The sequence below is a fragment of the Capra hircus genome, chromosome 12 (genome assembly GCF_001704415.2).
Source record: "Capra hircus breed San Clemente chromosome 12, ASM170441v1, whole genome shotgun sequence".
NCBI lineage: Eukaryota > Metazoa > Chordata > Mammalia > Artiodactyla > Bovidae > Capra > Capra hircus.
The window spans coordinates 71,775,954-71,794,813 of NC_030819.1; the positions used below are offsets into that span (position 1 = coordinate 71,775,954).

Below are 18,860 nucleotides of genomic sequence, written 5' to 3' on the forward strand. Positions count from 1 at the left end.
AGTATACTCACAAGTAGTTTTCCAGTCCCTAGGAATAATGTTATTTGTGGCAAAAGAACCTTGTCCTAGATTTTCCCCATGGCATTAATACAGTTTTCTGTTAGTATCTTTGATGCCAAGGGTAGGATTTGATTTCAGGAAGTTCTTATCATCTATAGTGGGTAGAACGTGAACTTTGGTGCCTTTGGCAAGTTTTCATTTTTTCCTTGGTGGATTCCTTCTGTGACTCCAGGTATCTTGATAATGGGAGACCGGTTTATTTGTTCTCTAATTGCCCAGATTTCTTTCAACTGGTAAACATCCTCCTTCAGCCAAAGGAACTCTAGCAGAGCCTTCATGGACGATATCTGTCACACATGCAGCAACTGCAGTTTGGAAGGCAGTGGTGAACGGAGCCATGCACTATATCTAGAAGACACAAGGATGAGAGAGCCACCTGATCTTGTCATTGATAAACTTTGAGATTTTCTCTGGTGTACTCTTGATCTGGAAATGGAAAGGCTCAAATAATGACGTAATTTTTTCAGATTGGAACTTTACATGACCGTGAAACTATTCCTTTCTATTCAGAAGACTGAACTAGAGGAAGCATGAGAGACTCCTTTCTTTAAAAAAATAGCTCTCTATCTGTTTCACTTAAAAGATTTGTGGGATTGAAAATCACCCTAATGAAGCAGGCAGATTTTTTGGTAGTCTCAGAGACCCAGAAAACTTAATGAAACTTGCCTTTTGTTGCCCAACACTGAAAAGAACTAGGAAGTAAAGGGTGAAAATCTTAATTATTCCTAAATTACTTTTAATATTAGAATGTACTTTTTTGGTTTATCTTTTTCTAGCCTTGAGCCTTATTCTTGTCCAATCAACAGATTCCAGTGTAGAAGTAGAGGCACCTTCTAAGTTAAGTCTTTCAAAGTAAATACCTGTTAAACTTGAGGTATTATTCTGCGTTTGCAGGCATTCTAAAGTTGAATGATACTGAAACAAAGAGGTATTTTATAGAGCAAAGGCAAGTAGTAGTAGTAGAATAAGCCTCTGTGTGTGAATTAAGTGTTGCAAGAAAGTTATCCAAACTATGGATTTGATAAATTGATGGCAGTAGCTATCAAAATGTTTTATTTCTCTTTTTAGTATCTATTAAACTAGTCAGTTGAAAGCTACTCTAGAGGTTTTTTAAAGTTACGCGATGCTGCCAGTTTATTTGGTTTAAACTTTTAAGAATAGAAATTCTAGAGATAACACTGTGGAAGCATCTAACTGTTTTAGGAATCTTAAGAGGCTTTAGAAACCACACTTGCTAGGTTATAACCTGGCCTTTAGTCTTTGTTGGCTATGTGTGGGACCCGTTTTCCCCTCATTAATTATACATAAACTTTTGTATATATGGTACTTAAAAGTAAGTTTAAAAGATCAGTTTGAGCTAAAATTTCCCAGGAGAGCTCTGAATTCCCATAAACGATTATAACTTTTTACTCTTGATTTGCTTTTGTTAAAAGTTAATAAGATAGTTTTTACAAACACATATAAATTAAAAAACAACTACTCAACATTTTAGAAAGAACTCAGGGACCTGAAGGCCAGTTTATGGCCTTTTTCAGTTTTGAAGAGAAATGATTTAGTCTCTTAATCCCATTCATCTCATGCTTTGATTAAATTTTAGCTTTGTTCCTTAAAGTGTGCAAAAGAAATGTAAGTGCATTTCTATTCATCTCATGCCACTGAAAGCTTTTTAAAAGTGAAACTTCATGTATATTAATGTGAACTGATTTGTTTAAACTTTTATTTTGATTCATTTTCTTTCAGATTTTAAAATATTTCATGTCACAATATGCAGTCCTATATTTTTCAGTGTTTATTTTATGAATATTAATATAAGCTAATTTTTTCTAGAATGACCAATTGTGTAACATTTGTATTATGTGATCATTTGAAAAACTAATAAATATTTTCTCCATGAAACAAATGCACTTACTGATAAATGGCTTATTTTTCTTTCAGGAGTAGAAAATGGAAACTATAACAGTATTTTAAAATGTATTTTAATTTTATGTGTCTTCCTCTAAGTATTTCTGAATATATATCCTTGTATGTCTTAAACTTTTTTGAGAAAAAAATGATTTAAACTGTTGAATTAAAATGACTTTTCATTGGGTCACACAGTGCCAAATTAAGGAAATAGATGATCTATTTAGTCTTGTTTTTGCACTTTACTGATTAGCTTCACCTTAGCTTTGTTTCCAGAATTGGATTTTTTTAAATGCCATTTTCGTATATTGATTTTGCAAACCATTAAAACTCTTGAGTTAATATTGGAAATATCAGGAGTAATACGCTCAAGTCTTTTAAAGTGAGATCTTGCTAAACATAGACCCTTAGAAAATTGCATACAGAAGACAGTTCTTCAAGTCAGAAAAAGAATATTTGAGAATAATGACTTATTGGAGAACTATTCTATTAGTGGATACTGTTAATAGGAGAAGAAGGTATTTTACATTTTGGTGTTCTACTTGAACAAGTAGTTGTAGAAGGGAAAATCTTAACTTACAGAGTTTCTTTTCTTTTATCAAGAGAACATGGGAAAGGATAAAATTTGGTTTTTATGATTCTTGTCTTTATATCTACATAAACTTAGTTAGAGCCATTAGAACAATTTACTTTTCTATGAAGAGTCTGCTAGAAACAAGAGGAGATTTCCCTTTTGGATTGATGAAAATTTGTAAGCAGACTGCCAAACTTAAAAAACTTTATGGTGGGTTCCTAGGTGACAAATAAGTTTAGTTAATGACAACTTGTGGATTAAAATGACCTAATTTGGCTCTCTAAAGAAATTATACTCTGAAAAAAAGAATTATAAAAGGAAATTATGATTTAGAGTAGCTACTGTAGTTAGGGTATGGGAGAGGAGCTAAAATTCTTGGCTTTATTAGTCTAGTAATTTGGAAAAGATGAGTAAAAATACTGTGGATAAAATTTTGTTTTTAGAATTAAAGCTATTGAAAGATTCACAGACAAAATGTATTTCTATGGAAGATGGGAGGCTATATTTCCTTGAGTACAAAAGAATTTAGAAGACTTAACTATGTGTATTTAAAAGATGTAGGGCAGGGAGTGTTAAATAAAAGCATTACACTAGAAATTTCAGACATATTGTAAAAATAGTGGTGAAATGAGAATTTTAAAAATAATTTTCATTACATGAACTCTTCCCTACACTATCAGTAGCTTCAAAATAAAAATGTTTATGAATATTGAACGTGGCTTTATGTTTGAGGTATAAGAACTAGGTTTATTGTTTCACTATGATTTATAGGGCTAACTATAAAATAAAATAGTTTTATTTGAGTAAAGAAAGTTTATTTTAATAACTTCTGTTTTAAAGAAGATAAATGTCAATAAGAAGTGTGACTACAAGTACTGACCTTGTAGCTTATTGTAAATATATCCATAAATCTTTCTTGATTTTGCTGTATTGAAACACTTGAGCAAAATGTCAGTGCCTAGGTGTCCTAAGCAATTTCTTGATTTTAAAAATTCAGATATTTTAATTTCCCATTTAAAAAAGTTCACATTAGCTTAGTCTTGAAATGTGAAAGGTTTGTATTTTCAAAATAAGCACATAGGTGCTCTTTAAAGGTTTTCCCCACTTAAATGTACATCTAAGGTAATCAGATTACTGCAGTAAAAAAAAAAAAAATGCTAGGGAACTTTGAAGTGTGCATCGGAGTTTTCAGGAATTGTGATCAAAGTGATCTCTACTCAAGAGGTAAGGTATGGCATGTAGGTAGAAAATGTTCAAAATATTTTCAGTGTAATATCTGATGATAAAGTGACCTACAACAGATTTCCTTGGATTTTCAGACAGATGTAGAGTTAGGGAAAGAATTTTGCTTTAAATTTGCCTGAGAGAAGAGCAATGGATAAACCACCAATTTGTTTGGAGTGAATTTAGGAACATCTATCTACATTGTACTCTCTGTACCTGGCCTACTGTATTCCAAGCATCTCCTACCCTTGTTCTCTTAATGTTTATGATCCATACTTAATTTAGTATTTCTTATGTGCTGAGCACTGTTAAAATACTATACATGGAAAGTTGAGTACAGGTTATTCCCTGGTTGTTGGTTGTGTATGCCTATTTTTATTACATAAACCTAAAATGTAGAAAACTGTAGCTGTACTGAGTAATTTTAACTTTGGTTTGAGAATTTGAGTTTTATAAACATTCACTTTCACTGTAACTCAGAGGAGTCTTTAAGAAATAATATTGTTGGCTAGTATATACAGAATTGTTCAGACAAGATATTTATAAGGTTATCCCATAAGGTATATTAAGTGGGTTCAAAGAATCAAAAGTTAGCATAATATTCAGTATATCTAGAAACAAAGGAAAATGTAATATTCAGTACAGATGAGCTAGAAATATGACTTAGGATTTTTTTTCCCTAAAATTACATTATTATAATTAGTAGATGGCAACATAAAAATAATACTCTTCCATCCTATCATTTTAATTCTTTTTATAAGAATACCAGCTTGTGGATATTTGGCTTTTACTTAAAATACTGTGCTATCTGTTGTGCTTTTTCCTTTATACAGAGCACATGATCGTGTTGCTATGAACTAGTAGTAGCACTCATGACTTCAGTGAGATAGCTCATTCCATGTTCAGGATGCTCTGATGGTAAGAAGCTGATCCAGAATATGCTTCCATGTCATTTTTTATTTGAAGATTACCTTGGGAATTAGCCAAGTTAGAACCTTCATCTTACGTACAAGATTAATTGATGTCTGAGAATATCACACGTATTTCTAATATCACATAGTTTATTAAAGGTCTACTGTAGGGTTTGAGTCTCTTGAAGGCTCCAAGATCTATACTTATCCTGTACTTTATTGCTGCCTCATGTTAGTCCCAGTTCTGGGAACATCGAGCAAGTCTGATTCCCTTCAAATACCATAGCCTGCAGGTGATTTAAGATGGCTCTTATACTGCATCAATTTCAAACGCAGTTTGTTTGTTTGTTTGTTTGTTTTCCTACAGGTTAAGCATGCCTCCATTTCTTGCTCTTAGGTAGCATGGTTTTGAAGTCCTTAAGAGTTCTTCAGATCTCTGAACATGCTTCAGTATATTTTTCTTATTGTGTGACACAACACAGTACAGGTGTGCTCAGCCTCTGTTTGACCTTGTGACACTCATACTACTTTGTTTATCCTTACGTATTTATCCAGTCAGGTGCTTAATTTTATGAGATTCTCTTGGACAAAAGAGTTTCATATTGATATGCAAATTTTGTTTAAAAAAATCAGGGCAGTAGTCTCTTACAGACTAACATGTGCAGTTCAGTGGAAAAGAAAATGACTCAAAGTCAAGCCAAGACCTTGAGAAAGCAATCAAAAAAGTAATCTTCATTTCAGTTATTGCTTGCTTAATTCTGACTCACAGAGCTATAAATTCTGTATTAAATAGTTTTTATTGTTGTTCAGTCGCTAAGTCTTGTCTAACTCTTTGCGACCACATGGACTGAGCACCCCCAGACTCTGAGCACCCCCCACCTCTCCTCCACTATCTCCCAGTTTGCTCAAACTCAGGTCCATTGAGTCAGTTATGATATCTAGCCATCTCATCCTCTGCTGCCCCCTTCTTTTGCCCTCTGTCTTTCCCAACATCAACATCTTTTCCTTGCTTTTTGCTTCAGGTGGTCAAAGTATTGGAGCTTCAGCATCAGTCCTTCCAGTGGATGTTCAGGGTTGATTTCCTTTAGGATTGACTGGTTTGATCTTCTTGCAGTCCCAGGAACTCTGAAGAGTCTTCTCCAGCACCACAATTCAAAAGAATTAATTCTTAATGCAAAATGTTATTTTTCAGGTTGTCCTTTAGTAATTTAAGGGGAAGCAGGCCCTTTGGAGCTAAATTGTTGACACAAGGACTGACATTGAGACGAAAATGAACTTGGGTTTAGTAACATAATTAAAACTGGAAATGAAAGGCAGTGCTTTGGTGGAAAAATTTGAGATAGATCCCAAACGGCTGAAGATGGTGGAGAAGTGCCCTGGAAGCCTGTGTGGCCAAAATTCTCATGCAAGCAGGGTTTCCTGTTGCCTCTCGAAATAGCGTGCAAATACTTCAGCAGCGTTATTTTGGTATAACGGTGTTTAAGTTACCAGTTAAACAGCTTCCCCCCTCCCCTCCAGATTTTAAATTGAGCTCCAGGAAGACATGTATTTAATACCTTTAAGGTATGAATAGCCTAATGGTTTGTTTAATGGTTGATTTCATGTACCTTTAGGGTATGTGTTACCTGTTTTTGAGAAATACTCAGGGTGTGTTCTACCTTACCTGAGTTAAAAAGAATTTGAGGACAAATGAGCAAGAAAGAAAAGAATGATTTACATGCCTACTTTGTGCAGCTTTTGCTAGGTGAATTACGTATATTTATGTGATTAAATCCAGTTGACCTTTGAGGTAATTTTTTATTTTACATCCAAAAATGCCCAAACTCAGAAATCACAAAATCTTCCCAAGGGCACATAGTCAATAAGCAACAAAAGTAGCATTTAAAAGAAAATTTGTCAAAATCTAAAGAATTCTATCATGCTGTTGATTGATATTCTTAGGGAAACTTCATTTTTAAAAGGGATATTTTACTTACTATGCATTTTTAAATTGAGAGTAGTTTTAGTCTTTACAGGAAAATTCACCAGAAAGTTCAGAATACTTCCCTCCTCCCCAGGTACACTTTTGCTTATCATAGTTTGCTCTATTGACATCTTGTTTGGTGTATTTTATAATTCATGAACTGGTGTCGAAACCTCATTATTAAGTGAAATGCATAGTTTAGGGTTCACGCCTGTCATACAGTTCTGCAAGTTTCCCCATGTACATAATGTCATGTATCATAGTGTCATACAGAAAAGTTTCACCAACCTACACATAATACACGCCTATATTCATCCCTGTGTTCCCTCCCCACCCCTGGCAATCACAGATATTTTCCTTCTTTCTGTAGTTTTACCTCTAGCCGCCTCAGACTGCCTTCTTCCAGTTAGCAATGTACAGTGTCTCTTTGTGACTTGTTAATGTACTTCTTTTTATTACTGGATGGTATTCCATCATATAAATCTACCACTGTGTGTTTATCCACTGATCTTTGAAGGACATCCTGATTGCCTCCAGTTTTTGGCACTTAGGAACAAAACTGCTGTAAACATTGGTGTGTAGGGTTTTTGAGGACAGAAGATTTCAACTCATTTGGAAAAACACCCAGCAGTGCAATTGTTGGGTCTTACGGTAAGACTATGCTTAGCATTGTAAGAAACTGCCCAGCTGTCTTTCTTCCAAAGTGGCTGTACCATTTTGCCTTCCCACCGGCGAGGACCCAGAGTCCCTGTTCTGCATCCTTGCCAGCATGTGGTGGTGGTTGTGTTTTCGATTGTAGTCCCTCCAGTAGGTGTATAGTGGCTTCTTACTGTTTTATTTTGCAATTCTCTAATGATACTGTTTACCATCTGTATATCCTTTTCTGTGAGGTCTCCTTTCAGATCTTTTGCCCATTTAAAAAGTTTTTTTTTTTTTTCCTTTTGTTGAGTTTTAAAAGTCCTTTGTAAGTTTTAGATAGCACGCCTTTACCAGAGAAGTATTTTGAAAGTGTTTTCTCCTAGTCTGTGACTTGTCTTCATTATCTTAACCGTGTCTCCTAGAGAGCAAAAGTTTTAATCAATTCCACATCAATTTTTTTTCTTCTAATGGATTATGCTTTTGATGTTGCATCTTTTAAAAACTCACTGTTAAACCCATGGTCACCTACACTTTTTCCTATGTTACCTTCAGAAGTTTTACAGTTTTGAATTTTACATTTAGGCCTGTGATCCATTTTGGATCACAGTTAACATTTGTGAAAATTGTAAGGCAAAAGTTTAAGAAAAGACTGTCCTGTTTCCTTTGTATTTTCTTTGTTCCTTTTTCAAAGATCACTTGACTATATTTGTATAGGTCTGTTTCTGGGCAGTTATCCCATTTCATTGACCTGTCTTTTCTACTGATACTACACTGTGTTGAATACTGTAGATTTTTTGGTTCATCTCAAAATTGGTTGTCAGTTCTCTTAATTTTCTAGGTCTTTTACTGAGACTGAAACTAGGTCTTTCATATAAATTTTAGAATCAAATTGTCCACAAAATGACTTAGCTAGGGTTTTCATTGGGATTGCATCGGATCTAAAGATTAAGTTGGGAAGACCTGACATCTAACCATCTATGATCATTAATTAGTCTTCCATTTATTTAGATCTTTGATTTTTCATCAACATTTTGTAGTTTTTTCCTCACATAGATCCTGTATGTATTTTGTTAAATTTATACCTAAATATTTCTTTTTTTTTTTTGGTGCTGATGCAAATGGTGTGTTTTCAACTCCAGTTGTTCATTCCTGATATATAGGAAAACAGTTAACATTACCTTTATCTTGCAACTTTTTTATAGTTGCTTACTAGTTAAAGGTGCTTTTTCTTTCTTTCTTTAGGGGCTTTCAATATACAGTATGTCAGCTGCAAACAAAGACAATTTTATGTTTTCCTTCTTAGTCTTTATACCTTTCATTCCCTTTGCTTACTGCACTGGTTAGATCTTGCAGGTACAAAGTTCAGTAAAGATGGTGAGAGGGGACTTCCTTGTCTTATTCATGATATTGGGTGGAAAGCATCTGGTTTCTTACCAATAAACATGATGTTAGGTGTAGGTTTTTTGTAGATGTTTTTCACATTATGGAAGATCCCCTCTAATTCTGGTTCCTCAGAGGTTTTTTGTTTGAGTGTTATGTATTTTTTTAAAATCATGAGTTGATGTTGCCTTTTGTCAAATGCTTTGCATTTATTGATAGGATCATATGATTTTTCTGTAGTGTTTATAATTGATTTTTGAATGCTAAATCAGTCTTACATATGGGGGTTAAGTGGAGCTTGGCCATGGTGTATAATTCTTTTTACATGCTATTGCATTCAGTTTGTTAATATTTTGTCAAGTATTCTTGTGTCAAGGTTAATGAAACACTGGTCTGTAATTTTCTTTTTTTGTAATGTCTTTGACTTTGATACTGGAATTGTTTCATAGAATGAGTCAGGAATTGTTCTCTTTGTTTCTACTTTCTGAAAGAGATTGTAGCGAATTGGTGTTATTTTATTAAACATTTGGTAGAATTCATCAGTGAAACCATGTGTGCTTTGTGCTTTCTGCTTGGGAGGGTTATTAATTGTTAATTCAGTTTCTTTCAATAGATACAACCTTTCCAGTTTGTTTCTTGTAAGTTTTGGTAGATTATATCTTTTAAATTCATTTAATCTAAGTTAACAAGTTTGTGGAGATAAGAGTTCATAATATTCCTTACTATCCTTTTAATGTCCATGGGATCAGTAGTAATGGCTCTGCTTTCATTTGTGGTGTTAGTGATTTGTGTCTTCCTTCTTTTTATTTGTTAGCCTGGTTAGAGATTTATCAGTTTTATTGATAAAATTACCAAACCTTGGCTTTGTGGACTTTTCTGTTTTATTGTTTTCAGTTTCAGTTTCATTGACTTCTCTAATTTTTATTTCTCCTCTTCCACTTGCCTTAGGTTTATATGGCTCGTCTTTCTCAGCACTGCTTTTGCTGTGTTTCAGAATTTTGATAAATTGTGTTTTCACTTTCTTCAGTTTGAAATATTTAAAGATTTCTCTTGAGCCTCTTAAAACCAATGTATTATTTAGAAGTGTTGTTTAATCTCCATTTTGGGGATTTTCATCTGTCTGTAAAAATTTGGTATCTTACTAATTTTTGGTTTAGTTCTATTTTGATCCGAGAGCATACTCAGCATGCTTTCTATTATTTCAAAATTTTGTGGTGTGTATTATGGCCTTTAATCTTGGTGAATTCTCCATGTGAGCTTGAGAAGGTATATTTTGCTGTTGTTAGATGAAGTAGTCTTTAGATGTCCGTGAGATCCAGCTGATGGATGGTGCTGTTCAGTTCAGCTGTCTTTTCCTGATTTTCAGCCTGCTGAGTCGGTCTGTCGCTTCCTGGTAGAGCAGCATTGAAGTCTTTCAGTATATTAGTCTGTTCATCCGTTTCTCACTTCAGCTCTGTCAGTATTTGACTCACATATATGGATGCTCTGTGGTTAACCAGATACATACTAAGGGTTGTCATCTCTTCATAGAGAATTGACCCCTTCATCATTGTGTAATGTCCTTCTTTAGCCCTGAACTTTTCCTTGTTTTGAAATCTGGTTTCCTGAAATGTATGTGGTTATTCTAGTGTTCTTTTAATTAATGTTATGGTATATCTTTCTTATCCTCTTACTTTAAATCTCCTGTATCTTTATATTTACTGTGAACTTTTCTTACAACATACAGTTGGGTCTTTTTTTTTTTTTCAATCCATTTGATAGTCTCTGTCTTTTAATTGATGTATTTCAACCATTGATGTTTAAAGCAATGTTTTTAAGTTGCATTTATATCTATCTTGTTTGTAACTGTTTATTGCCTTTGTCCTTCTAAAATGTGTTTTGCTTTACACTCTATTTCTGCCTTCTCTGGCATAATTCTAGCCTAGGGTCCTAACATGTACATAGTGCTTCTGGAGCCTTCTGAATCATTTCACTTCTTTAATTTGATTCATTAATTCTTTTGAGCATCCACTTACTAAATTTCATGCATCTCTCAAGTGCTGAAGATAAGATGCTTCCTACCCTATACCCATCTTTTCAAAGGCTTTCCCCCCTTGTTCTCTGGAGCCTGGATCGATCTATTGTGTCTTGTCAAAGACTTCATGGCTTTAGTATTTTCTCTGTGAGCCAGTCTCCCTCTCTACTGGGTCGTTCCCATTACCATCTAATTATGCTTTCATATGTCATCTTAAGGAAGCCATCTTGACCTTTTCCCTCACCCTCTAACTTCTACTACAGTCTCTACTCACTTTTATTACCAAGAATTATCTACTCATATTGTTGTAATTTCGCAAGTTTCATTTTTTTCTTAGTCTGTCCCATTGTGGCTTTTGCATCTAACATCATGTGGCTGCTCTTATCAGAGTCTCTTAGGTTCTGTGGCAACAGCAGGCCTACTCGGTGCTTACCTGTGCGTTCTGACCTCTTAGCAGAGTTCACTGTAGCTGAACCTATCTTCTGAAATGCCCTTCTCAGTCTTTGAGTTTTTCTTTTGGTCTCTTCTTCCTTTGCACTTGGATGACTTCATCCTTTCCCATGACTTAATGCTTTTTCTTTTTCACTCCCCTAATGGTTATCTCTTGCCCAGCCACCTCCTCAAAGCTCTGGTCTTGATACCCACTTGGAAATCAAGTGGATTAAACTACATAAAAAAAAAGTCCCAACCCCCAGGCTATTTTTCTCTGTGTCGTCTTCGTTACAGTAAAGAATGATATTGATCTCACATCAAAAACAATGGAGTGGTCTCCCTTACCTCCCATATGCAGTCTATTACTTGTTAGTCCAGTTGTTTGGGGATTTTTTAAAAACTTTGGTTTTTTTCTTTTTATAGCAGTTTTACGTTTATAGAAAAATTGGCCAAAAAATACAGAGCTTCTATATTAATTTCCCCTCCCTAGTTTCCTTTACTAGCATCTTGCATTAGTTTGGTGTATTTGTTGTAGTTGAACCAGTTTTGGTGCATTGAAGTCCAGAGTTTACATAAAGATTTGCTGTTTGTGTCAGCGGTGCTATGGATTTTGCTAAACGTGTAATTTCACCTGTCCATCATTAGGGTATCCTGTCACCACCACAGTCCCTGGCACCTACTGATATTTTTACTGTCTCTCAAGGTTTGTCTTTCCCAGAAGGTCATAGAGTTGGAATCCTGTAGCATTTCCCACTGGTTTCTTTCACTCAGCCATATGCAGTTAAGGTTTGTCCTTACCCTTCTGTGGCTTGATAGCATATTTCTTTTTATTACTCTATAAATCTGCCACAGTTTGTTTGTTCTTCACCTTTTGAAGGACATCTTGGTTGCTTTCAGTGTTGGGGACTTACGAGTAAAGAAAGCTCCTATAAACATTTGTGTGCAGGTGTTCTGAGGACACATTTGCAAGACACTTGGAAAAATACCTACTAGTGCAACTGCTGGATCTTAAACGGTAAGCCTCTGTTTAGGTTTGCAAGAAACCTCCACACTCTTCCAGAGTAGCTGTACCGTTCTGCATCCCTACCAGCAGTAAAGGAGAATTGCTGTTGTTTTACGTCTTTGTCAAGTAGAAAATAAAATACAGCCCAAAAGCAGAGCCAAAAAATAGTTTCCAATTTTTCACAGAGAAATTATGAAACAGAGTTTACATATAAATATAAATAATATATAAATATCTCCACTTCTGTGGAGTTTTCATGTCGCAACAGTTGACTATATTTCCCAAGAATGTAAGAGGTGCTAAATCCTTTAGGATAAACTCCTCTTCATTATAGGTGTCCTAGTTCGTAGACTAAGTGAAAAAGGTCATAGATGGTGTGGTGGTATCTCATTGTTTTAATTTGCAGTCCCCTAATGGCATGTGTTGAGCATCTTTTCACTTGCTTATTTTCCATCTCTGTATCCTCTTTGGTATTTAGATAAGGCCAGTGTTTTTAGATTGGTCTGTTTTTTCCCCATGTGGATGTCTATTTCTTCTAGCACCAGCTTTTGAGAAGACTGTCCTTTCCACCTTTGAATCACTTTGGTTCCTTTTTCAAAGATCAGATTTCCCTCCTAAATCTGTCTCAAGCCTGTCCAGCTTCTCACTATTTCCATCTGGACTCTTGCAGTAGCCCTCTCTGGTCACCTTGACTTCTGTGTTCTTTATAGAATAGGATTTATTACATCCATCCGTATCTGTTTCCTGTTGAAGACTCAGTTGCTTTTCTTCATTAAAACTATAAAATCCAAATTCTTTCATCATGGCCTGTGATCTTGCCTCCAGCTTTGCCCTAATTCCTGCTCTCTAACCAACCTTGGGTTTATTCATGAAGTCTTTAAATTGCTTATCCTCTACTTTAGGGGATTCCCAGTGACTGGAATGTCCCTTCCTCTGATTGTAGGTCTCAGCTTCAGTGTTCCCTTTAAGAGATGCTGTCTCTAGTCACTAGATCTAAACATCCCGTTTTGCTTCTTAACCTTCATTCTTTGATATCAATTCCTTCCTAGTAATTTTCTCAATTTAAAATATATAGTTTGTTTATATATTGCCTGGCTTCTGTTATTCATACTGTTTCTTAGCACTTGGCAGAGTAGCTATCACACAGTAGGCACTGAACAGATACTTCAGTGAGGAAGAGGTAGGCAACTTTTGAGATGTCCACATCTAGTGAGGGAGATCCACACAGAAATAGGTGAATCGCAGGGCCACTTCAGTGCTGTTGGACAATTGTTATAGTTCTGGAAAATAAGCAATAGAAGACTTAAAAATCTTTGGGATTCTTTCTCAGTAGTGTGAACTAGTGACTACAGTAATCAGTTTCTGAAGTCTTATTGCCCAGGCTTATTTATGAATCCTTATTGCCTTGGCCATAAGTGAGTTAAATATTTGGTAATGCAGGGTCAACATAACTTTCATCCTAGCAGTACGATCCCAGAAATCATCCATCGGTACTGACAGTATGGGTGCTTTAGGGACAATCTCAAGCCCACCGAGAGATTGTCCAGCCTACTGACTGAACGGGCCTATAGGGTGAGTGTTGGTTTTGAGTGCCCAGTGCAGCCATTCACCTGGGCAAGTTTAACCTCCGTGTGCCTCCGTTTCCTCATCTGTGAAGGAGCTAATAAACGCTGCATGGGGTTGCGATGAGGGATGAATAGACTAATACGTAAAGCATTTTTTCATGTGCCAGATAAAGAAAAAGTGCTTATTCTGGCATTAACATTGTATGATGCTAGAGCACCCTGAGTAATATGCAGCTTTCTCAACAGGCACTTCCGTTCCCACTTTTTCTTTAGACTTCGTTCCGATGCCAAACATAAATCTTAACCTTCTCAGCAAGCAGCCATCCTTTCTCCTCCATCTATGCTCTGCATCCAGTCACCTCTGCTTTCTCAGATGTCTTATGACTTAAATTCCCTCGCATATTTCTTCCTTTCAAACAAATCTTTCTCGTACGCATACAAACACATTCAAGTCTCCAATTAAAAAAATAAGTAACGGCAGGCACTGGCCCACCTTTTCCTCTGTGTAGGCAAACTTACTCCCTATAACATTCTCTCTCCATTTCTGTCAATGCCACTCATTTCTCTCTCTATTCCAAACTTGTTTCTCCCTCTTAACTTCATTGAAATGATACCGCTGAGGTGATCAGTGACCTTATCACCAAATCAACTGGACCTTTTCCATCCCTCGCCACGAGTGCTCTCAGCATTCAGCACAATTGACCCTCTTCTAACATTTGGATTCTGAGAGTCTTCAGTCTGAATTCCTCCTACCTTTCTGGCTGATTCTGAGTCTGATTTGCAGACCCATTCTTTCCCAGGCTTTATTTTATATATTGAGAATTTCTGAGGCTGGATCCTTGGTCATTTAATTAACTTTATACTGATGATTCAGGTTCAGTCATAGTGGTCCAGCTTTAGAGACAGAATAACCTACTTGGCATCTCTTTCCCTTTCTTTGTGCCCCAAGGGCACTTCAAACACACTTTGAATTTTTGATCTGTCTCCCCTCAAATGTGATCTTAGCGTTCCTCCTTTTAGTGACTAGCACCTCCGGGCATCCACTTATGCATGCCAGAAACCTAGATGACGTTCTCTGTGTGTGTATTCCTCACACCTCCTTTACTCCATCTGTCATCCTCTCTTGTTGACTTTTGTGTCTGAGATCTCAGCATCTATTTCTCTGTTATCAGTGTCCTCAGTCTATTACTTCCTAGCTTGCACTATAACAGTTCTAACTGGTCTCCTTGTATACAGCCTTGTGCTAATCGAATTCATTTTCCACAGTGCAGCCAGAATGATGTTTCTCAAGATACAAGTTTTATTGATACTATATCGTTAATTAAAACAGTCAGCTTTCTATTTTTAGTTCGAATCCTTGGGTAGGTTAGAGACAAAATCATTATAATTTGTGAAACCCCAACAGACCCAAGTTCCTGTTTACCTCTCCGCTCATGCTTGGCCACTTTTTATTTATTCGTTTTTTTTTTTTTAATATACTCTGCCTTTCCCTCGTCTTTTTTTGCCTTCACTCCGTGGTCATTACCTTGCTTCAGGAATACCTCTGGTGTTCTTGACCAGGTTAGACCACCATCCTCTTTGCTCTCATAATGCCATGTTCATATCGTATCAGTGGTCACAGTCTTACATTTCTGTGTCCCACCTCTCCCTCCAGCTAAAAACCTCTGAGAGACCAAGGATTGTGTTTGGTTTTGCTTACCATTTGTGGATACTTAGCCCAGTAACTGGCTTATACCCTTTGGTTCATCAGATCTTGAGATGCTATCTTTCTTTCACTAAGGAATAAAAAATTTTAAAAAGGAAGGAAAATAATGAAAGATAAGCTCACAGTAATGTTATTGAAAGAATTTTCTATAAAATTAGCTTAAACTATTACATTTTCTCCCAGCCCCCTGGCTTTCTTAGATAATAAAAGAATGTTATTTAAGAAAAATATCCTAGAGTTTATTTCTAGATTCTTGATACCATATGAAAATAATTGGCACTTAATCATAGTTCCATTCTTCAGGCCTTCCAAAACAGAGAAATTAGATTTGTTTCTAACTTTGGAAATAAAATATTCAAGCTGGTTTTGATTTGTCTTTAAGTGTAGCTTTCCTGAACTCCCAAATGATGCTGCCTTGTGTTCATCTCTGGGAAGGGATACTTGGTCATAATTTGAGTTCAAGAGCAAGAACTACTTTTTAACTGTAGGGTGATATGAAATGAGTCTTTGTCTAGCTCTTCATTTCATTAATTTACCCTTTCTTTTTCTCTCATACTTTTGTTTCTTATAGGAAGGTATCAACTGTCAGCATTTCTCTCCATTCCTTAGTTCATGAGGTTCTCTGCACCGTTCTATTAGGGGGTCCAAGAGGATAATTTCTATAGCAGACTTAATTTTTGTCTTGACTCAATGTATGCTTTGTATTAGAGAAATTTATAATGGAAAAAATTCAGTTTGTCATTTAACATTGTATTATTTCTCAAAGGAGTTTAAATTTAAAAATCTAAAAAACTTAAATTTTAAATTAAATCTATCCAAAATTTTTGTAATTTTGGGGGCCTTGTTTTGCTAGATGCTGAATAATCAGCACTCCTGGTAGCCTGGCATTTGGTAGTTGGAATAAACTAATCACTTCAGGCTTTTGCAATCACTTGAAATACTCATTAACTGTGAGTCATTGTTTTGAAATAATGTACATTATATTCCTTTTGTTTTTCTTTCTTGAATGCCTAACAGTGTTAAGAACAGCTTTGTGTCATGAGCTTAGCATACATTTTTATTTTCTGAAAATCGAGTGGTGCCAAAGTACGTTGCAGGACAACAGTTTATTCCTGTAACATCAAGTTGGTAGTAAGATGTTCTTTTGTAGAGCAAAAAGTACAGCAAAGTACAGAACTTTTTTTTTTTCTTACTGAAGTACTTATAAGAAAGTGTCAAGTACTTATAAGAAAGTGTATATGTCTGAAATAATAGGGAACTAATTATCTCTCAGCTTCCCTGGTGTCTCAGATGATAAAGAATCTGCCTACAATGCTGGAGACCTGGGTTCAATTCCTAGGTCAGGAAGATACCCTGGAGAAGGGAATGGCTACCCTCTCCAGTATTCTTGCCTGGAGACTTCCATGAACAGAGGAGCCTGGAGGGCTGCAGTCCATGAGGTCACAAAGTCTGACATGACTGAATGACTAACACCAACACAGGCATCTTAAAAATTTATATACACATTTCTTTGCTAAGAATGGAACTTCATTTCTTTATTTTCAAAATTGTTTACAGTAGTTCTTTGAAAGCATAGAATAATCTTCATATTTAAGAGTTAAAATCAGTTACTGCTGCTGCGGCTGCTGAGTCGTTTCAGTTGTGTCTGACCCTGTGCGACCCCATAGACGGCAGCCCATCAGGCTCCACCGTCCCTGGGATTCTCCAGGCAAGAACACTGGAGTGGGTTGCCATGTCCTTCTCCAGCGCATGAAAGTGAAAAGTGAAAGTGAAATCGCTCAGTTGTGTCTGACTCTTCGTGACCCTATGGACTGCAGCCTACCAGGCTCCTCTGTCCGTGGGATTTTCCAGGCAAGAGTGCTGGAGTGAGTTGCCATCGCCTTCTCTGAAAATCAGTTACTACTATCATATTAATTAAAATATATCTGTATAAAGTAGCTTATTAAATGCTTTCTAAAATTTCTAGTTTTAATAATAAGGACCTAGTCATTTTTACATGAGTAAATTCAAACATTTTAAGTATTACTGTTTTTAAGTTGGGACGTTCTACTTTTCTAAATATAAAGCCTTTTATTAATGGAAAATGAGACTTAATAATGAACTCTTGTATTTTCAATGTTGTCTTTTAAAAAGTCATTAAAAACAATCCTGTGACGGCTATCAGGGTTTTAAAAATGAGCAGCTTTGTTGCAACTTTGCGCATGAACCAGAGCTTTGATATTTTAGTTGCACAGTTCAGTGCATTAAAGACAAAAACAAACCAATAATCATCTCCTAGCAGTTGTCTTTGTTCTCTGAACTGTTTGTGTTGGTGGTGAATGTAGGACTATTTGAGGACACATTTTGTGTATGTTTTCTAATTAAGTACTCTAAATTCTGAAACCTTTGTTTAAATATATTTATCTCCCTATAATAGAGTTTCTAATAGGCCTGTATCAGTATTCGCAAATTTAGATGACATTTCTCAATCTACTAAATAAGTCAGGATACTATAATGAAGAAGGGATTATCCTAAAGGCTTTAACACCTCTTACATTCTTGGGAAATAGAGTGAATTGTTGTGACATGAAAACTCCACTAGGAATGGAGATATTTATATGTAAATTCTGTTTCATAATTTCTCAGTGAAAAATTGGATACTATTTTTTGGCTATACTTTTGGCCTATATTTTCTATCTGAGTTTGGCTTCTAAGATAGGAAAAGGGGGATGAAATTTGTCATATAAATTAGAGTTTTATTCTTTACCTCTATAAATCAAAATTTCTTTTTAAGCTCTTAATTTTTCTTTCAGCCTTAATTTAAGCACATATTTTCAGTGTGCAGATATGAGAGATTTTTAAGATCGCTCTGAACATTTCACTACAAACCACAAAATGGTGAGGATGTTTCTGAACATCCATCTATAACATGCTTCATAATTTTTTAAAAATCTTGGTTATTTTGACAGCAATATGAATCAGATTCGATGGTCATTATTTCGACACTTGTATAATGCCTGTCAGAGATGGTTCACAAAGATACATTGATTGAATTGACAGTAATTCCTAAATCATGATACTAAGATTTTAATATCCAGCAGTTATGCAGAGGTTTTGGTGATACTTGGCTGGTTCCTAGTAGTCTGACCTTGCACCTGATGGAATGGATTTTAATTACCATCATTTTAAGAAATTGATTAGAAACCTGATGTTCTTCTGGAAGGTTTTGGAAGTAGTTAAACATGGTTCCAAGCTTTTAAATGAGAGCTTTTTAAAAATTATCTCTCTCAACAGTTTTAGTACCGATCACACAATGATGAGCTGTTTTGAGACATCCATCTTTAAAATTCCCATAGAAGTTATTCCTGGAAAGCAGTCATTCTCATGAATTGTTGAAACGTTTTCACATCAAAGGTACAGGTTCAGTGTGTTTGTACTGAAGATTTCTGCTTGGTAGCTTAATCTCTTGTCATCACAGGAAAGCTCAGCAATTGTGAATGTTTTTTTTT

The 18,860-nt window shown here is 35.6% G+C and overlaps 1 protein-coding gene across 4 annotated transcripts in view; it reads left to right on the top strand.

Annotated features, from left to right (window-relative positions):
• Positions 1-18,860, top strand: part of TSC22D1 (TSC22 domain family member 1) — a 122,275-nt gene that overhangs the window by 30,982 nt on the left and 72,433 nt on the right. The window contains exon 3 of one of the 4 annotated variants that reach the window (XM_018056769.1): positions 233-1,956. The exons of 2 other annotated variants lie outside the window; for them this stretch is intronic. In XM_018056769.1, the coding sequence (XP_017912258.1) occupies positions 233-326 (94 nt within the window). In that variant the 3' untranslated portion in view covers positions 327-1,956. Of the gene's footprint in view, positions 1-232; positions 1,957-18,860 lie in introns of those variants that run through there. One more of the 4 variants, XM_018056768.1, reaches the window with a different exon arrangement.